At 47.0% G+C, this 19,490-nt stretch overlaps 2 protein-coding genes across 2 annotated transcripts; both read right to left on the bottom strand.

Annotated features, from left to right (window-relative positions):
* Positions 1-1,337: 1,337 nt before the first annotated feature.
* Positions 1,338-8,114, bottom strand: LOC141975677 (polymeric immunoglobulin receptor-like). The gene is made up of 7 exons (XM_074936247.1): positions 7,726-8,114; positions 6,166-6,519; positions 4,662-4,982; positions 3,241-3,340; positions 2,399-2,493; positions 2,137-2,192; positions 1,338-1,634 (listed from the first exon to the last, which is right to left on the bottom strand). Exons 1-7 carry the CDS (start codon positions 7,766-7,768, stop codon positions 1,365-1,367), a joined length of 1,239 nt encoding a protein of 412 aa, XP_074792348.1. The 5' UTR covers positions 7,769-8,114; the 3' UTR covers positions 1,338-1,364.
* Positions 8,115-11,091: 2,977 nt separating this feature from the next.
* LOC141975743 (polymeric immunoglobulin receptor-like) lies at positions 11,092-17,741 on the bottom strand. Its single transcript, XM_074936352.1, has 6 exons — positions 17,674-17,741; positions 16,589-16,939; positions 15,117-15,437; positions 13,761-13,854; positions 13,482-13,648; positions 11,092-11,276 (listed from the first exon to the last, which is right to left on the bottom strand). Exons 1-6 carry the CDS (start codon positions 17,714-17,716, stop codon positions 11,233-11,235), a joined length of 1,020 nt encoding a protein of 339 aa, XP_074792453.1. The 5' UTR covers positions 17,717-17,741; the 3' UTR covers positions 11,092-11,232.
* Between the last annotated feature and the right edge of the window lie 1,749 nt (positions 17,742-19,490).

Here is a 19,490-nt window from a genome sequence, read left to right as displayed (position 1 = left end):
GCGGGTGTTTCATTGTAGTGTAGACATACCCTAGGATAACCTCGGAGCAGGACAAGGTTCTGTGAGAGTCCTACTGAGACCCCTCTTCCAGCAGATATATCTCCTGATAGGGGTATTGAAAACTTGCACCTGAACCCTTGGGCAGTGTATAACAACAGTCCTGCTATGGAATCTGTTCCACTGTTCTTCCGGGAACTCATTCCTCCTGCTAATGCATTGGGAATTCCTGCAAATAATCTTCCCCAACATAATCCTCCTCCTGCAGGGACCAGCCACAATCGTATCAATAGCATAGATTTTAATGGAAGCTGCAACAGTTTGAAATGTGTATTGTCTATAATAAATTTATTTAAGCCATATTTATAATGTGCCATAGAAGTGAATACAGAGTGACTCCCACACCCACCCACCCACTGTTAACTCTGCATTACGATACAGTTTTACTTTGCACAATCATATGGCCTTCGGTGAGGCACCAGTTTAGCAAAGCACTTGAAGTCTCACGGAAGTCAGGAGGCGTCCTCGCAGGCTTAAAGTCAAGCACGTGCTTCGGTGCTTTGCTGAACTGGGGCCCAACGGAGGGAGGTGATTGAAAGGTAGCCACTGTGGAGTTAACTGAACCGTTAGAGAAGTTGTAAGACTGAAAGGGAAATGGAGCATGTTCCTATATTTCACGGCACTTCCCTATTGGGCGCTGTGGCTTATCAGAGGGAGCCAGTTTCCTGATGGGGGGTTTATAGCCGCCTATCACTAAAAATAGAGCCACTAGAGAAAGTAAATGCACCCCACCCTTCCACTGCATTTATTTCCCAGTGGCTGAATCCTGCTACTGGGTCATCCTAGCAGTATAGCTGTTTTTTCCAGTTCTTTGCATCTCTGTCCCAGTCCTTTGGATCTATCCCCTCCTTCTTTGCTCCTTTTCACCTGCTTTGCACTCGTGCCGCCCATGGCCCCATGTTACTGTGCAATTCCTGTGGTTGTGGGACTCCCAGCAGCACCCGTCATCCTTGCTCCCTGTTTGAGAGGTCCCTGCTGGGCAATGCAGGTCACTAACTCTCCCCACCAAGGAGCGAGTGTGTTACCACTGCAGAATTCCCTGCACCTGCCTGGCCCTGGGGACAAGAAACAGGAAAGTAGACACAGGCCTATCCTACCAATAGGCCACAAGGTAAATAAGCCTTACACCACAATTTGTATTTAAGATGATGCACTGTGGTAATGCCCGGAGGAGCTAGTGACAACCAGTGCGGGATGTATCTTCCTTTCAATTCCAGATGCATTCAATTGTCAGAGACTGCAGTTTCTGCGATAGCAGTTCAGGAGAAGAGCTAGGAGGGGGACACTAGATTTCATGGGATCTGAGTTCAGTTAGGGGCGGTTTGTTTCTCTTTAGTCCCAGACCGTGGAGGTGAGTCTCCAAAGATGATGGTTGCATATTCCATGGTGCCTGAGGAGAACAGGACAGCTGAGGGCTCAGCAGAATGTTTGGCACCTTTTGGCTTTGGTGGAGGCTCCACGTTGGCATACGTGACATCGTCTGGATTTGGCTTGGGTTGGTGCCTTAGCATGGCATATATTATACGGTTCTTCAATTCCCCATCGGGGGTGGCATCTGTGGGGTGTCCTTCATCCTTCTGGAAAGCCACAAATAATAGGAGAATAAATCAAAAGTCATCTTTTTTTAACACTTCCACTTCCTAAATATTAAGTCTCACTTTACCACAGCTAAAAATCTCCTCTCTAGATGGTGAAACTAGGGGACACAGAAAAAGAGAAATACATTTCTCTAGGGTGCTCACAGAACATCCCTACTGTAAGGACTGAGGAATTGGACTGAGGCACTTCCCATACTGGTTTGTTCAGTAATATGAATGCATTGCAATCATCTAGCATTCAAGGATCTCTGAGTTTAGACCTCTGAGCCCATGCTGATCAGATTGCAGATTCAGGGACATTAAACTTCATGCAGCTTGTGGTCATGGTAATATTCATATTACCAGCACACAAACAGAAATACAAGAATCCTGATTCCCATTCTCCTGCTCTAAACACTAGACAATCCTGCTTCCATCTGCTTCAAGTAGCTAGATGGAGGAGACAGAACAAAGTGCTAGAAATACCAGACCTTCAACCTACCTGCCGTGCTGCTAGCCTGCAGTTAGGGTGTTCACCAAAATTCAGCCCATTCCCTACTGTGAAAGACAGAATCTAAATTTAATGTACAAACTGTACCTAACCCTTTGTATTTTACGTACAACTAAAAGTGGGCCATGGGGTGAAGGATCTAGCACCTCTCTCTCCCCCATTTCGATTCAGCATGACTCCCACTGGCCTGGGTCAACAGTGGTGAGGAACAAACCCAAACTGCATGAAAACTGGACAAGTGATAGAAATGTACCTCTTTTTCTCCCTTTGGTGAAAATAATAGCCATGATCGCAATCAGTGCACTGCAAACCAGGAGGGAGACCAGTGCCAGGACAACATAAAGAGTTCTGCAAGGAAATGCACAATATCTCCATTAATATTCTTGGCATCAAAGGTGACCTGGTTAATTTGGGAGGGGACTCTGTGTGTTGGAAACTGGCTTAAGGCTCCAAGATCTAAATTCAGCATGCAAAAATCACACCGGCTGCTTGTACCTTAATGCAGTTCCACTGACGTCAATGGGGATACGCTGACTGATGCCACTGGAGGATCTGGGCCTGCCGTATTTTCCCAGTGTTGCTTCTTGCAAGGGATAGACTCAGGAGCTTGAATTATTATCTAGCACTTGCCAGCAGTGCTACTAGAATTCAAAGGGAGCCCACCTCATTGCTATGCTGTACCCCCCTCCACGGGTCTGTCTTTCATCAGGGTAATTATCAGGGTCTTCTTTGATCAGGCCTGGTAATGGCTCTCATTTGACATGTGATATTGTTTGGTCTTAGGCTGTGTTCTTAATGCAAGAGACAGAGAAGGCACAGCACAGCTGGGTGCTGTGCTCATCCCCTAAGTATTCTTAAGGAGTGGAAAGAACAGACAGCTCAACTCCTTCACTAAGGGCCTGCTCCACTCCTACTACAGCCAGTGGGTGCCTTTCCACTGCCTTGGGGGTGATCAAACCCTGTAAGAGACTCAGAGGAGGGGGTGTGTGTTAGTCTTTTACAACCCCACCCTTTTAATCTGCAGCAGACCCAGCAAATCTCCTCTGGGGACCCTACAGTCAGCCCTGAAGACTTTTGTTTGTATGATGTTCATACCTCTGCTCCTTGTTGCTGGCCACAGTTGGGTGGGCGTTTTCCCCCTTGTTAGTGGGGGGCGAAGTAGCCTCATTAACTGTATCATGAGACACACTTTTTTCTGAAAATAAACACAAGAGTGAGTGGCTCTCCCCCACCCGGCCCTGGCCTGCTCGACATTCTGGAAGTGATGGGAAATCACAACGAATCTTTAGAGCCTCCTCGTACTAATCCTGAGTGATCGCTTGTTGGTCAGCAGTGAGAATGTGACTATGGGGTGTGATGCAGGAGCTCTTTACCGCCCAGAGGAGTCCAATAATCCCTCAAGGAAGTGCTGTGCATTCTATCCAGGTTGTTATATGATGCCCCTCACCGTAGTATCTGAGCAAAAAAAAGTTTAGTGTCGATACCGCCAGAAATTGAGTAGCAGATATGGAACTAGAACTCACATCTTCCGAGTCCCAGGCCCCCACACCACCCATTGGGCTACACTTTTTCACTGGAGACATTTACAGCTAGTAAGGACCAAGCCTTGGAAAATCTACTAGAGGAAACAACCCTGCAATGGCCAGAGGGATAGTCTAGACAACCATTGGTTTCCATGTGCCCAACCTTGACAGTTGCTGAGTGCCTCCAGTGAGATGGACCTGGTAGGTCTGGGGTTTATGACAGATAAAAGGGAAAGCATAACTAATGCCAGAGAATACATGTGAGCAGGGACTGATAAGCCACATATGGGCAAAAGGTCCCCTTGGATAAGGATCCAAGTGCACAGTTTATGATCTGACCCTCTTCAGGGTTATTGGGATGGAAGTGTCTAGGGGACAGGCTATCCCTTGTGAGGCTCCATTTTCAGTCTAGTCAGAAAGACCATGGGAATCGCTTCTCCCAATTTATTTTCTGTATTTCTGTTTCCTATACTGGCTCAGAGTAGGACGTGTGGAGAGGCATGAAAATGGGTATCGAACATAAGAATGGCCATACTGGATCAGACCAAAGGTCCATCTAACCCAGTATCCTGTCTTCCGACAGTGGCCAATGCCAGGTGCCCCAGAGGGAATGAACAGAACAGGTAATTATCAAGTGATCAAAGAAAAGTTTAGTATTCATGAACTATAACAAAGGAATGAGTTCAATCAGAGATTTGGGCAACATTCAGATCAGTTCTGGGGCCATTTCATTTGCTGGTGTAAATTGGTGTAGATCCATAACAACTAATGATTCCGCTCTGATTTACGTGAGGCAGAGGATCCGCCAGAGTTTGTTTTTAATACTGGTAAATATCAAAAGTCTCAAAAGGTAAATTCAGAAGTTGTCTCTGGGTCTCCTGCAATTTCCCTGCTCTGAGGAGCCCATCTGAGCTCTGCCCTGTAACCACATCCACCAGGGGATGAGAATTTGCTGACTTTTAAGGGAAGGCCACTTTTCTTTGAGTAACTCACCCAAAACATTCAGGGTGATCATCTTCAGTAGCACGGTACTTCCCTGGAGATGGGTCTCACAACGATACTCCCCCGAGTCACGTAGCTGGAGCGCCACCAGTGTCACTGTAATCTCTCTGGTCCACCGGTCAATCTTTATCCTGGTCTTTCCTTTTGTATTAACAATCTGATTGATCTTAATGCTGACGACGGGTTGACATCTGGTTGCGGTTACCATTTTGCACCAGGTAAAATTACTAGGTATCCTGCTGTCGTCCGTCACAAAATAAGAACAACTTAAGGAGATGGAGCCTCCTTCTTTTGCAGATAGCCTCATGGGAGCTGGAGAGAGAAACCGGTGACTGGTTATTGTGAGAGAGGGAAGGAAAGAGACATGTCCTGTAGGTGTATAAATGCCACCTGCATCTAAATGGGAAGACAAAGGATCAGACCAAACCCCAGCCCAACAGGAGCTTGCAAAAGACATGGAAATAATCTCTCCCAGCCCAAGGAGAATATTTCCTAGAATTGGCTGTTTTACCATGGGAAAACTGCGCAGTATCCAAGCGGCAATCAATCACCACGGGGCAGCCCTGAATCCAGCCTGATGCTGCTGCCACTCTGAAAATGCACCTTCACAACTGGCCCCTCTGCTGCTGGCGGTCTTAGCATTTGAGGAGCCAAGGACTGAATGATCCATGAAGAGGGGATGCCTCTCTCATTCCTGGAATGGGGGACCACCCAGGACAGGGCTGAGGTAGTTTGGCTGGGGCAGCACGGGGAAACTTGCACTGCGACTGACCATGCTGGGCCTCCCCTGTGTGTCAGGATAAGGCTCCAAGGGTGTCACTGCAGCACCTTTCACCAGCAGTGATAACAAACAACACTCAACCAGGACAGGGACGGTGTGAATGAAGAAGCCCTGTCTTGTTATTGTTCATCCTAACTGGTAACTAGAGCTTCAAATTGGGAGTGGGGTTTCTCCATGCCGGGGGTTTCTATCCCAGCTGGTCAAAGATTTTCCATCTAAAAGGTTCAATTTTTGATGTAAAATGGCTTTTTGACTAAATAGGAAATTTGGGGGAAATGTTCATTTTCATTGTTTTTTTTAAAAAAGTTTTAATTGAACAATTGAAAGTTGAAATTTTTTGAGTTTTCAACACAAACCTTTTGGTTTTCGTTGTTTTGACAAAAAGACTGAAAATGTCGTTTGTTTGGGTTTTTTTGGTCAAAATTATTTGGGGGGAGGGGGAGATAGGTTCCTAACCAGCTTTTCTTTTTACCTAGAGGTGTGATAAGTGTACGTCTAAATACATGCATATGATACAGATGGTGTTTCTATGTCTAGATATGTAATTGAAGGTTATTATTTTAACCATTTCTCTCTACCATATATGCTGGGGAGTTGACATCTATATACCCTGTGTTTTCTTTGGAATAGGAATGGAGCATTAGTCTAATTTGGAATATCCTGGTTTGAGCTGATTTTGTGTCTCAACTAGACCATGAGTGATCTATAGCTCACCATCATAAGAAACCACCACTTTAATCTTTTTCAATGGGATAATTGTCAGATGATTCAAAACCCCGCACAAGTATGTTCCTGAATCCTCTATCCTGAGCTCCGTCATGGACACAGAAATCCAGCCTATTCCCAAGTCTGTTAGATTGACCCTTCTTTTTGGTGCAATATTTTGGTATTTCCCTCCTTTTGCTCGGACAGTCAGGAAGATTTCTCTGTTGCATTCCTGGTCTGACAGCATCTTGCACCAGAATTTCTCCTCCAGTGCATTCTTGTATTTGTAGTAACACCTTGTACTGAAAGAGCTTCCCTGTACAGCTGTCACCAATTCCTGCTCTTCTCTTGCCAGGCACGGCCCTGCCAAGGAAAGAAAAGCATTGGTGAGAATGACCTGCCCGTCAATGCTCCTACTTCAGGCTGCCATGACTCGTCGTCCAGGCTCCCATCTCTGTCTAAATGAGCTTCTGTGCTGGGACTCGATCCATTGCCACGGCCGCCTTCCCATTCAGTTTCCCATGTTCTTCCCCACTGTGAAGCTTATGTCCCCCCATCTTCATTGCCGGCTACCATGTGAACAACTGATCAGGAGCTAGGCTGGCTCTGTCTGGTAAACTGGCACTGGTCTCAGAGTAGCAGCCGTGTTAGTCTGTATTCGCAAAAAGAAAAGGAGGACTTGTGGCACCTTAGAGACTAACCAATTTGTCTGAGCATAAGCTTTCATGAGCTACAGCTCACTTCATCGGATGCATTCAGTGGAAAACACAGTGGGGAATTTTATGTACATACAGAACATGAAACAATGGGTGTTACCATGCACACTGTAACCAGAGTGATCACTTAAGGTGAGCTATTACCAGCAGGAGAGCGGGGGGCTGGGGGAGGGAACCTTTTGTAGTGATAATCAAGGTTGGCCATTTCCAGCAGTTGACAAGAATGTCTGAGGAACAGTGGGGGGGTGGGGGGGATAAACATGGGGAAATAGTTTTACTTTGTGTAATGACCCATCCACTCCCAGTCTCTTTTCAAGCCTAAGTTAATTGTATCCAGTTTGCAAATTAATTCCAATTCAGCAGTCTCTCATTGGAGTCTGTTTTTGAAGTTTTTTTATTGAAGAATTGCAACTTTTAGGTCTGTAATCGAGTGAACAAAGAGATTGAAGTGTTCTGGTCTGATCATCTAATCCTCGAGTCATCTTGCAGGATTGTTCCCTACAGCACATTCTCTGCTACTTTCTCCAGACTTATGGCACCCAGTTCCTAGGCTGGTTTGGAGACAGGAATCCCTTCTAGCATGAGAAGAGCCTGTTTCCAAAAATTGGGGGTGGTTAAACCCTCCCTGAAATCTACTTTATGGCTTTTCATTCCACTATAACATATGCAATTACTGGGGGAAAATATGGAGACCCAGCAAGCCGAGCATTTCTTGCCATGGCAAATAGCTGGGCGCCCAATTTCCGTGCCTGCTCGCAGCCTGCCAATGTGATAAGTGCAAGAGCAAAGAAGCGCAGTGTGCTACGAATGCAAGAGTCAACGGGAGGGGAGGGACGATCTCTCGGTGCCTTACCTGTTAGTGCCAGCAGTAGCAGCCGGGCTGGGAAGCGACCCATCCTGTCGTGGGAAGTGGTTTAGATCTTGGAGAGGTGGAATGCAACATTGAGGCTTCTTTGTTGCTGTGAAGATGGGTCGGCAGTGAATTCCCTTTGTCACTGTCTGTGTCCTCGTGCTCCAGAGTGACAGTATCGTTTGCAATTGTTGGAAAGATGCTTTTACCACAGTCCTAATCTGAGCCTTCAGACAGGAAGCCTGCATTTTGGCTATCAGCTGCTTCTCATTTTTACACATGTTTGGAGATCTGCTCTTGGAAATGGGGAAGAAAGAGAGAGATTAGCCCATGTTCTATTTTTAATAACATTTGTAGCCTTGGTGTATAGTACATGAACAGCTTTCACTTTTGTATCCCTAGATCTCAAAGCACTTTCTAAAGTGGGGAATGAGCCATAGCTGCATTGTACCATTAAGGAAACAGAGATGGGAAATTACTTTGCCCAGTGTCACACAGCCGGTCCGAACACAGGTCTCTTGACTCTGAGCCCAGTGCCCAATCCACTAGGCCATGCCATCTCCTTAGTAGAACATCCCCCAAGTCACTTCTCATCAGGGTCCCTTGTGTCGTTCTCTAGCTCTGGGTCTGAATGTGTTTGGGATGCTGACCTGGAGATGATATTTTTGCTTACAGCCACACAAAGAGGAGGAGGATTACGGTGCTGAGGAAAGGGAAGCGGGATCATGTTGGTTCGCCTCCATGTGGGAGATTGGAATGCACGGCTTGGCTCAGCCGATCCATCCAGTCCTATTGGCTGTTCTGGGATGCGTCTCTCTCAATCTGTCCTGATGAAGCTCTTCCAACTTTGTATAAATAATGACCTGTTCATTGGAACAGCACCTTGGGCACTCAGATCTGAGGTGATTGCCATAACTGCTGGGCTATTGGTTATTCTGTTCTCTCTTCCCATTGGGTTTTTCACAGAAAAACTTCAAAAGGGCTCGGTTTCATCCCAGGGTGGTATAGGAAATATTTCAAAATCTTGACATTTTTCACAGGATGGGAAAACCAGCTCTAGTCTTCCTGGAGGGTGGGGGGAGTATGGGCTTGTCTACACAAACATTTAGTTGGCAGCAAGCTGGGGTGAGACTCTCCCCCCCACTAACCCTCACGGTTAGTCCCTGAGCACCTGCCGATGTGCATTAACGGTTCATTGGTGTGTTTTGATCTAATCCTGTTTCAAAGAGGAGTAGATCAAAGCGAATTGACGAACTCTTAGTGAGCGTCAGCAGGGTCACATGGGCAGTTAGTCCGCGGCGGGCTAGTACAGCGTACGCTCACACCTCAATTTGCCACAAACCAATTGTGTGTGTAGACAAGCCCTGTAAGTCAGTTTTGTTTGGCTCTGCCTTGGGTTCACAACCAGTGCGGGGGAAAGGAGAGCATTGCTGGTACTGGGCTTGGCCATTAGGGTGCAGTTGGCATTTTGGGGGTGAGTTCTTGCTGGTGTCAGTGTTTTGCATTGTGTAACTAGATCCTTTCCCAGGATGGCTAGATGCAGCTTTGCTTTGGGGCCTGTGATGAGTCAAACTCACATGCTGATGACACCGCAATAAGAGGGTGGAAAAAAACCACAGCTGGGTCACCCTATTTTTGCAGCACGATTTCTTGTGAAATCGGGAAACAACAGGCCTTTTAACACCGAGCAGCGGGCAGGCTCCAAGCCCGTTGTTCTGTCTTGTGCAGCTGGTCCGTGTGCTGTGGCTCAGCTAATCGTGCTGAAACTCTGGTCCTCAAAGATCCAAGCGGCTGCGGGTAGGAAACCTGCAGGATTCACCTTCCCTGAGTCCAAAGACTGTGAGCAAACCGCCCCGCTCTCTCCTTACAGCCCCTGGCCTGGCCCTGGATTCCTCTTCCACGATTGCAAGGCAGAGAACCTCAAAACCATGTGAAATGAGCTGTGGGTTCGAGTTTAGAGAATACAAACAGTACCTAGCTTTTATGTGCATTACTGCCAGGCTCAAAAATCATGAGTTAGCCCCCCCACAAAATCCTTGATTTGTCCCAAAATCTTGACTTTTTTAAATAGGAAGATTATGTGGTTTTTTTGGGTCTGTCTTGGACGTCCCCTGCCCACCCCCAGGGTGTGTGAGACAGAGTTGCCAACGCTCCCGAATGTATGGAATAAAGTGATTTTGGCTTCTGCTGCCCTCAGATCTTCCTCCCCTCCCCAAGTCTCCATCCGTTCTTCCCACTCTACAAGGGCCGCAGTGGGGGTCTCCCTTCCAGTGCTGTGAAATGAGCCCTGCAGGTTTGGCTTATGTCCTGCCCCTTTTAAAGGGAGCCCTTGCTGTTCCTGTCTCATCACTGCTGGGTAGGAAGTGGATGTCTCCTTGCTGAGCCAGCCACTCGCTGCACGTGCTGCTCCCATATAAGCCCGAGGCCCATGGAAACAAAGCTCAAAGGCTCCCGAATGGACAGGACGTGGCTGCAGCTGGGTATCTGGTGTGTGCACTTATTGTGTCTGAACCTAGTGACACCACCGGGAAACGTTGCGTCAGGGACCCAGCAAACTGAGAGGTTCCAGCTCAACCTCTTGGTGTGTGCGTCAAGTTGTGGTATCGCTCCCCGGCCGTGTGTCATTGGCTACAAACAGCATCATCTCTGAGATGGCATGAGTTTGGTGGATCTCAGCTCACAGCCCATTTGCGAGAGGCAGTAGAGGCAAGCAGCTCCCATATGTCTGCAGACTCATCCGGCAAAACAGCCGGTCTCCCAGCTGCTAGTGGGATCCAGAGCACCGTACCGTTATCACCGTGGGAAAGGAATCTGCTGAATCAGGGAGAGAAATGTAGCCCGTAGCACGCTGTCCCTGGTATCTGCTGACATTAATAGCGCTATGTTCCCCAAGCCCAGTGCACAACAGCAGCCAATCCTCAGCAGCTTGGGCGAGCAGCTCCACGTACCCAGGGTCCCGGGTGGCTCACTGCTATTCTGACCGGCACTAGCTAGATCAGCGTGAACTTGGGTATGCCTACGTGTGCGGCCGTCACGCTGTTGGTGGCAGTGTGGGCCCACCCTGAGTTCGGATGAATCAGGACAATGTGCTTGTCAATCTGACACCCAACAATGCCTTTTATTTTAGCATCCTATGTGCGAGTAATGCATACAGCCCATTGCAGCCCTTGGAGATTGCTCCTGATGGCTCAATGGCTCAGATACAACACTCCGGAATTAGGCGTGCGCACAGCCAAATGCGGTATCTTTAGTTCCTTTTGCACCTAGGCATTTTCTATTCGCTTTGCAGGTAAAACAGGGTTTAGCAAGCAAAGGTTTGTCTGTCATGGCTAGAGGCACTGGGAAAACTGAGCAGAACTTTCTCATCCGAAGCATGTGTGTGTGTCTGCAGGTGTCACTATCTGTGTGAGTATCTCTGCATGTATACGTATAAGTGCTGGAGGAGTTGGGAGCTTGGCTGGAAAGGCTCTTGGAATTCTTTTTCTTTGCCTACTTCTCTTCCTCCTTCCATCACATCCTTGTCTTACTAGTGTTTTCCTTTCTTTTCTTTAATTCTGAACAAAACAAAACAGGAAATTAGTTAGGTATGGAGTAAGCGATGAGGAATCCATGCTGGTTTCAAGGACCTGCCTGTTTTTTGAAAATGTGCCTCTGCGCCCCCCCCCCCCCCCACGCACACATTTGAAGCCTGGGTCTCCATTGGTGCCAGTGTAAATCAGGACTGTGACGACTGCTTATCAGGCTGGTCAGTATGGTCTTACTCTTACCTAGTTCCCTCAGTCTGTTGCTTGCATTTCTTGTCCATTGTCTTCTACTCTGATTGCCAGCTCTTTGGGGCAGGGAAAATCTTTCTGTTTTGTGTTTGTACAGCACCTAGCACAGCGGGGCTCTGATTCATGACTGGAGCTCCTGGGTGCCACCATAATGCACACAGTAATGATTGCAGTTAACAGGGTCACCCTGGTGTGGATAATGGGACAGTCATATCTGTGGTGGTGGTTGACTCTCCTTAGTGTAACTAGCCTAGGAGATCTGAAACACGACAGTGGATTTTATTTTAGTATCACGTGTTTGAGCTATGCACATAGATAGCCTGGCAAGGATTAGATGTTTATCAGTAAATGTTGGTTTCATCGTATGCACACAAGCCAATGCAAAAATGTTTCCATAGATAATCATCTAAATGTACAGATAGTCAAAGTAAGAAAGCTGCTGCTTGAGAATGTCTCACAGTTTGATGTGAGGGTATTTACTTTGTATACTGTGGCACGTGATGTTGGCAATTTGTGTTTTAGCTGTGACAAAGCTTTAACTGTTCAAATCTCAGCATTTACTGTCATGAAATAATTGTCTGACTTCCCCCATAATTTCCTGCAACTGTGAAAATTTAAGTAGATAAATATTATAAAAGTTTAAATATCCATCAATATTTTCTGTTAAAATGATAGAACAAAAAACTGAATTCTGCCAAGCCTGCAACCATTGTACCCTGTAAATTGTTCCCGAGACACGTTGGCTCAGGTACTAAACAGAACATCTCACTCCTGCACCTGATGAGTGCACTGCCAAACACTGTGTCTTTGGTCCTTTTTGCCCCTAGGCATTTTCTCCTTAGTGTCACTAGTCTGGGAGTTTCAGAGTAGCAGCTGTGTTAGTCTGTATTCGCAAAAAGAACAGGAGGACTTGTGGCACCGTAGAGACTAACCAATTTATTTGAGCATAAGCTTTCGTGAGCTACAGCTTACTTCATCGGGAGTGGGATGGTTTCACCTCCAGGCTGCTGGTTTGAATCCAGCCCAGGCCTGCATTGACTGAAACTGTTAACTTCCGATGGCTGTTGTGGAAGGAGTGCTGAATATCACTTCAGTGTCCACTTCATCCGTGCACAAAACCGTGACCAGAATTGCACTAAATGGCCTCTTTCTAGGCCACTTCAATAGCAAGGCCAAGGACTGAAAGGGCCAGAGGACAAACGAACAGACTTTTCACCCCCTAGAGAGGAAAACTCCCTCCACCCCACAACAGAGTAAACAGTTTACATGAGAAACCTGAAAGATCAATCTCAGATCCTAGTAAATACTGTTTATCCTGAAGAAAGGAAGGAAATCTGGGATAGTCTAAGCATTGCTGGAATTCTCAGTTCCCTTTGTCTCAGTTCCCTTAAAGGGTCCTTTTGTCATTGTGGCAGGGTTAGAGGTTTGAGTGGCACCTGTAGGTCACTCGGATCCACTGGATTCAAAATCTCCAAACGTTCTCCACCCGACAAGACTTTTATTAAAGGCCTGGAAGAGAGATTCCACAATCCACTAACGTCACCTGTATGTTTTAAAATTATTCTTACACTATTGCCTTTGTTAATATCATTAATGCCTTTGATGGCTTGCTTTTTGCCTGTTACGTGAGAGGCATGAGTCAAAGTGTGTGTTGCGTCACCCTCTAGTGGCTGGTCCACACAGAGGGTAACAGACTACTACTGCCACCAGCTAGTGGAGTTACCCCTTTAGTGCAAGTAATCAAGGTCTCTGCTGTCAGGTCAAACACAACTGGTGACCCATGAGAGGTTATTGCTACATTTAGCTTCTCAAATGTTTTATCGTCTTCCTTGACAAGCAGCTAAGATATATCCTTCAGCCTTACTCCCGGTTCGCACTGCTCATCCTCCCCAGACTCCTCTATCTTGCTTATGTCTGGGGCCCAGCACTTGGGAACGCTCTCCCAGCTGGGATTCATCCCGCCCCGTATACACTCAGTGAGATTACCTGTGAGTGGGAGGAGGTGGTGTTTGTTCCGGCCGTGGATCTCCTGCTCCGTGGCTTTGCTTCTCCTTCTGCTGGCGACGATAAAGATCAGGAGTGCTGTCAGGAATTTAGCGCCCAGCCATCCAGCCATGATATAGAGGACACTGAGACTGACCGCAGAGTACCAGCTATGGGAAACCACATGCACGACAGTTAGGGCTGACTGGGAAAGGAGATTTCCATCCTTTACTGTGAATCTTGCATTTAGCTGAGCCTGAATTTTCTTTTTTCTGTCTTTACCTCTGCTGATCATTCCTGGCTGCAGTTGGGAGGGTGGCTCCTCTGCTGTCAACAGGACGGGATGTAGTCACAAAAGCTGTCCTGTCATAAGATTCTGGAAATAAACACACCCCATGATGAAGATAGTACAAATGAACCTTTCCCCTGTAGCCACGTCCTCATCATGAGGAATAAGAACAGAGTTAACTTGTTTGTTAGCAGGGAGCATGGAACATGGGTTTCCTGTGGAAATCTACCCTATCCTTTTGCCCTTTACCAGCAAAAAATTATTCCTATGAGTGAGGTCTCTTGGTCTTTGGAATAATCTTGCAAGAGAAGTGGTGGAAGCTCCTCAAATGAGATCATTAAAATGAGATTGGAGAAAGCCCAGAGAAATATACTGACAGGAACCATCGTGCATTGGCCAGAAGGGATGTACTATGTAATCTCTAATTTCTGTGCACCTGATCGTGCAAGGTGTTTAGTGCTTCGTAGGAGATGCTAAAGTCCCTCATCTCTGAGCAATCAGGCTCAGATCCTCCATGGTATTTAGGTGTCTAACTCCCCTTGATTTCAATGGGAGTTAGGCACCTACATTATTTTGAAGAACTGGGCCTTGGTGCTTGCAGAATCTTATTGTATGACTGATAAAAGCCTGGGTGTGACAAGAGAGCAAATTTTGAGTACTGCTGGTTAAACCTCAGAAGGACCAGAGGTCCCATTCGTATAAGGATCCAAATGCTCAGATGCTTAGCTAAACTTCTTTGCTATTATTAGGCTATGGGGAAGGGCACCTTCTCGTGAGGAGTCCATTTCCACCCAAGTTGGACCCTCCACAAGAATGGCTTTTCCTATGGCCTGTTCTGTATTTCTGCTTCCTGCACTGGCTGAAAGTGAGAAGGGCAGAAAAGGAAGAATATCAAAGAAAAGGGCAGTGTTCATGAACCTTGACCAAGGGCTGCGTTCAGTCTGAGATCTGGTCAGGATTCAGCTCAGTTCCTATTCTACCCACCCCAGTTTGGCTCGACACCCATTTAATGCACACTGAAAGTTAATTCAAGCAAAAATGCAAATGGCACAAGCTCGGCCTTAAACCTCAAAAAAAGTCAGAATTTTGGGGGTGAAGGCCCAGCCTCTTTATAGCTCTTATGGGCTTTTACCCAAGACTCACAACACGTGGCAATATAAAAGATAATTGGTAGATAATACTAGTAGGTATCAAAAGCCTGTACAGGTGCATTCAGGAATTTTTCACTTGTCTCCTGCAATTTCCCTGCTCTGAGGAGCCCATCTGAGCTCTGCCCTGTAACCACATCCACCAGGGTGTGAGTATTTGCTGACTTTTAAGGGAAGGACTGTTTTCTTTGAGAAACTCACCCAAAACATTCAGGGTGATCATCTTCAGTAGCACGGTACTTCCCTGGAGATGGGTCTCACAACGATACTCCCCCGAGTCACGTAGCTGGAGTGCCACCAGTGTTACTATAATCGCTCGGTTCCACCGGTCAATCTTTATCCTGGTCCTTCCTTGTGTATTAACAATCCGATCGATTTCAATGCTGACAACAGGTTGACATCTGGTTGCAGTTACCATTTTGCACCAGGTAAAATTATTAGGACCTCTGCTGTCGTCCTTCACAGAATAGGAACAATTTAGGGAGATTGAGTCTCCTTTTTTGGCAGATAGCCTCATGGGAGCTGGAGAGAGAAACCAGTGACTGGTTATTGTGAGAGAAGGAAGGAAAGAGACATGTCCTGCAGGTGTCTAAATGCCCCTGCATTTAAATCTGAAGACAAAGGATCAGACCAAACTCCAGCCCAACAGGAGCTTGCAAAAGACATGGAAATAATCTCTCCCAGCCCAAGGGAAATATATTTCCTAGGATTGGCTGTGCACAATTACCACGGGAAAACTGTGCAGTATCCAAGCGGCAATCAATCACCACAGGGCAGCCCTGAATCCAGCCTGATGCCGCTGCCACTCTGAAAATGTACCTTCACAACTGGCCCCTCTGCTGCTGGCGGTCTTAGCATTTGAGGAGCCAAGGACTGAATGATCCATGAAGAGGGGATGCCTCTCTCATTCCTGGAATGGGGGACCACCCAGGACAGGGCTGAGGTATCATGGGGACAGGGGTGGTATAAATGAAGATGCCCCAAAGTCTGGGATGTCTAGCAGCTGGTTTGACCATCCTTCTTATTGGTCATTCAAACTGGTAACCAGGACTTCAAATTGGGAGTGAAGTTTCTCCATGGGGTTTCTATTAGAGTTGGCCAACGATTTTCTGTCTAAAAGGGGTATTTGTTTTTAATGGAAAATGGCTGTGTGTGAAACAGAGAATATGTGCAAAAAATCTTCATGTTCCTGGAAAAATATTGATTTTTTTATCCAACAACCCGTAACTGAAAATATTCAGTTTTAACCCCAAATAATTTGTTTTTAAGAGGGCCAAAACCCCTTGTTTGTGGAGTTTTGAGAAACAATGAGACAACTTTTTTTTGTTTTTATCGAAAGTTTTCAGGGGGCAAAAAAATTTCCCAGCCAGCTGTGGTTTCTACCAATGTATGTGCTAGCATGTGATGTATAGATGCATTTTTGTGTGTGTACACACACACACACACACACACATTTAAATATATACATGCATCTTAAACCTATTTTGTTTCTATAAGTAGATAAACACTTGGGGCTAAAATACATTAACCATCACTCTGAAGTATCACTGGTGTGTCTGTCTGCACAGAATGTGTTTTATTTAGAAACAGGACTGGGAATGGAGTTTAATTTGGAATATCCAGCCTTGGGTTGATTTGTGTCCCAACCTGCTCTTCACTGATCTATAGCTCACCTTCATAAGATACAGCCACTTTTATCTTCTTCAATGGGATAATCTTCAGACCATCGGAAAGCCCGCACCAGTATATTCCTGAATCCTCTACCTGGAGCTCCGTCATGGACACAGAAATCCAGCCAGTTTCCGAGTCCTTTAGGCTGACCCTTGCAATTGGAAGGTTTAGAGAATTCCTTCCCACTGCGGGGGAGCTCAGGACGAGGGTGCGGCATTTCAAATCTGACAGCTCCTTGCACCAAAATTTCTCCCTTCGTGAATACTTGTGCTCGTCGTAGTGACACACTGTAGTGAGCGCGCCTCCCTGCACTCTTCTCACCAGTTCCAGGTCCTTTCCTGCAATGCAAGGCCCTTCCAAGGAAAAAACAAATTGATGTTAGGGGTGAGAATGACCTGTGGGGACAGTGGCTCTTAACCAATGACCTGCCCATCACTGCGACTACTTCAGGCTGTTGTGACGGTTATTCTAAACTCCTTACCCGTGCCTAAATGAGCCTCTGTGCTCAGTGCCAGTGCATATCCGCGGTCTCCTTCCCATTTAATGGTCCATGCTCTGCTGCACTCTGGAGCTTACGTCACCCTGTCTTCAAAGTAGGTTAGAGTGTGAACAACTAATCAGGAGCAAGGCTGGCTCTGTCTCATACAGTCTGATAAACTGGCACTGGTCTCATAATCTAGTCCACCGCCTTTTCAGTATTGGAGTGTTCGCTACAGCACGTTCTCTGTTTCTTTCTCCAGATTGACAGTACCTAGTTCCTAGGTGGGTTTGGATAAGGAATCCCTTCTAACAGGAGAGGAGCCTGTTTTCACAATTTGGGGTGTTCAAATCCTCCCTGAAATCCACTTCATGGCTTTTCTTTTCTCTATAAAATATGTAATTTACTGCGGGGGAAAAAAATATGGAGACCCAGCAGGCTGAGCATTTCCTGCCATCACAAATAGCTGGGAGCCCAATTTCCGTGCCTGCTCGCAGCCGGCCAACGTGATAAGTGCGAGAGCAAACACGCGCAGTGTGCTACGAATGCAAGAGCCAACGGAATGTTCCCTGTCTACGGGAGGGGAGGGACGATCTCTCGGTGCCTTACCTGTTAGTGCCAGCAGTAGCAGCCGGGCTGGGAAGCGACCCATCCTGTCGTGGGAAGTGGCTTAGGTCTTGAAGACGTGGAATGCAGCCTCTAGGCGTCTTCAGTGCTGTGAAGATGAATTTCCCCTCACGGGTAGGAAGTGAACTCCCTTTGTCACTGTCTGTCACGTGTCGCTCTGGAGTGACAGTGTCGGTTTGGAATTGTTGGGAAAAATCTTTAACTGGGGCAACGTCCCTCAGTTTAGTCTTTGGGGCGGGTGCCTGTGCTTCTGTGTGTTTGAACTGCCAGCTGCTTCTCATTTTAAAAAGCACAACAGCTTAGCTATTGACACTTGAACACAGGGAGCTGGGCAAGAGGATGGTGCATGTTGGAGCTTCAAATAACATTTTTAGCATCAGTGTGTGTTGTTTTGTTGGCTCTTAGTTTCTGTATTACACAGTGTGGGCCAGATCCTCTCCTGCACCCCATCTCTGCTAGGTAGGGTCGGGGGGGGGAGCATCAAGGTGATGAAGGTGTTTCAAATGGTCTGGAGGCTGCTCTAAACTTCGCCGCGAAGAAGGAACTTCTCCATCAGCCTGGGACAGCTGGCGTGTAGGGAGACCAGGGATTTCCCGCTACCCCTTGCAGTGCCATGATCTCACTTCAGAATATTTCATGAAACATAAGTTTTCCAGTGGGCTCTGCTGATGGAGGGTAGTCTGGTTGGCTTCCTTGTGAACCCTGTACTGATTGCACTGCCTACGGTTGCCTATTGCACCTTTAAGAGAGAGTCCTGTGTTGTACCCCTTATCTTCACCCAGTGGGAAAGAGGTGAGAGTCAGCGTCTCCTGCTCCCGAATGAACCTGAGGCATGTGGAAAATGACCCACAAAGGCTCTGTGTTGGACAGAAGCTCCCTGGAGAACGTGGTTGGCACCTGAACCTGGGAGACTGTCGGGAATGATGTGCAAGGAGCCCAGTGAATTGTGTCTTCAAACAAACCTCCGTCTGTGTTTGCATTAAGCAAGGTGTGAAAGGTGTAAGGGATACCATTCCTCTGGGGTCAGAGGCCTGGGGCTGGCTGGCCGATTAGCCCTGCTCATTGCACCTGAGAAAGACCTGGAACGTAATTAGCTGATTCTTATTAAAAAAAAAAAAAAAAGGCAGCAGGAAATGGCAGAGAGGACTATAACACCCTTCAGGAAGCTGAGGGGTCAGGGGGTGCGTGCCCATTGGACTGCTGCCGGAGCTACTGCGAAGAGTAATTGCACCAGAAACCAAACGGGCAGCAGGGAGACTGCGTGGAGCCCTTTATTGCTGAGACTCGGAGGTCAGAGCCAGGAAATGTGGGTTACCAGAGTTACTGGCACGAGGGACAGGCTTGGGGAAGGGACTACTTGGCTGGCACAGACTATAAGAGAAGTGTTTGTGAGGGTTTTTTTGGTTTGTTTTGTTAAGAATGCTTAAAATGAAACTGCTGGAAATTGCTTCCCTAGATTCCTTGAGAGAGCTCAGACAGAATTACCTCAGGGAGTGAGCTAATTCTGTGAGAGGAAAGCCTGGTCTGGGAGAAGAAAGACGCTCTAAGATAGGCCCCAATCCTCTGACACAGGGAATATCACCAAGGGCGGCTGCCCCACGCTGGTACATTGTTTGGGAGAATCCTTATAACAGGCCTTAATCCCCCTGAACAGAGACGACACTGTTTCTGTCCCTTGGCACTATGTGTGCGCTGCTCTCTCAGGTGATGTGAGTTTGGTGGCTCTCAGCTCTAGCCCTCTGGGGAGGAGACTGTGCAGCTAAGCATCTTGGATAACGCTGCACACTGATATGGCAGAG

Source organism: Natator depressus, chromosome 21, assembly GCF_965152275.1.
Source record: "Natator depressus isolate rNatDep1 chromosome 21, rNatDep2.hap1, whole genome shotgun sequence".
Classification (NCBI taxonomy): Eukaryota; Metazoa; Chordata; order Testudines; family Cheloniidae; genus Natator; species Natator depressus.
Note: the sequence above shows the minus strand (reverse complement) of the source record. Positions and strands in the feature narration are given on the sequence as shown.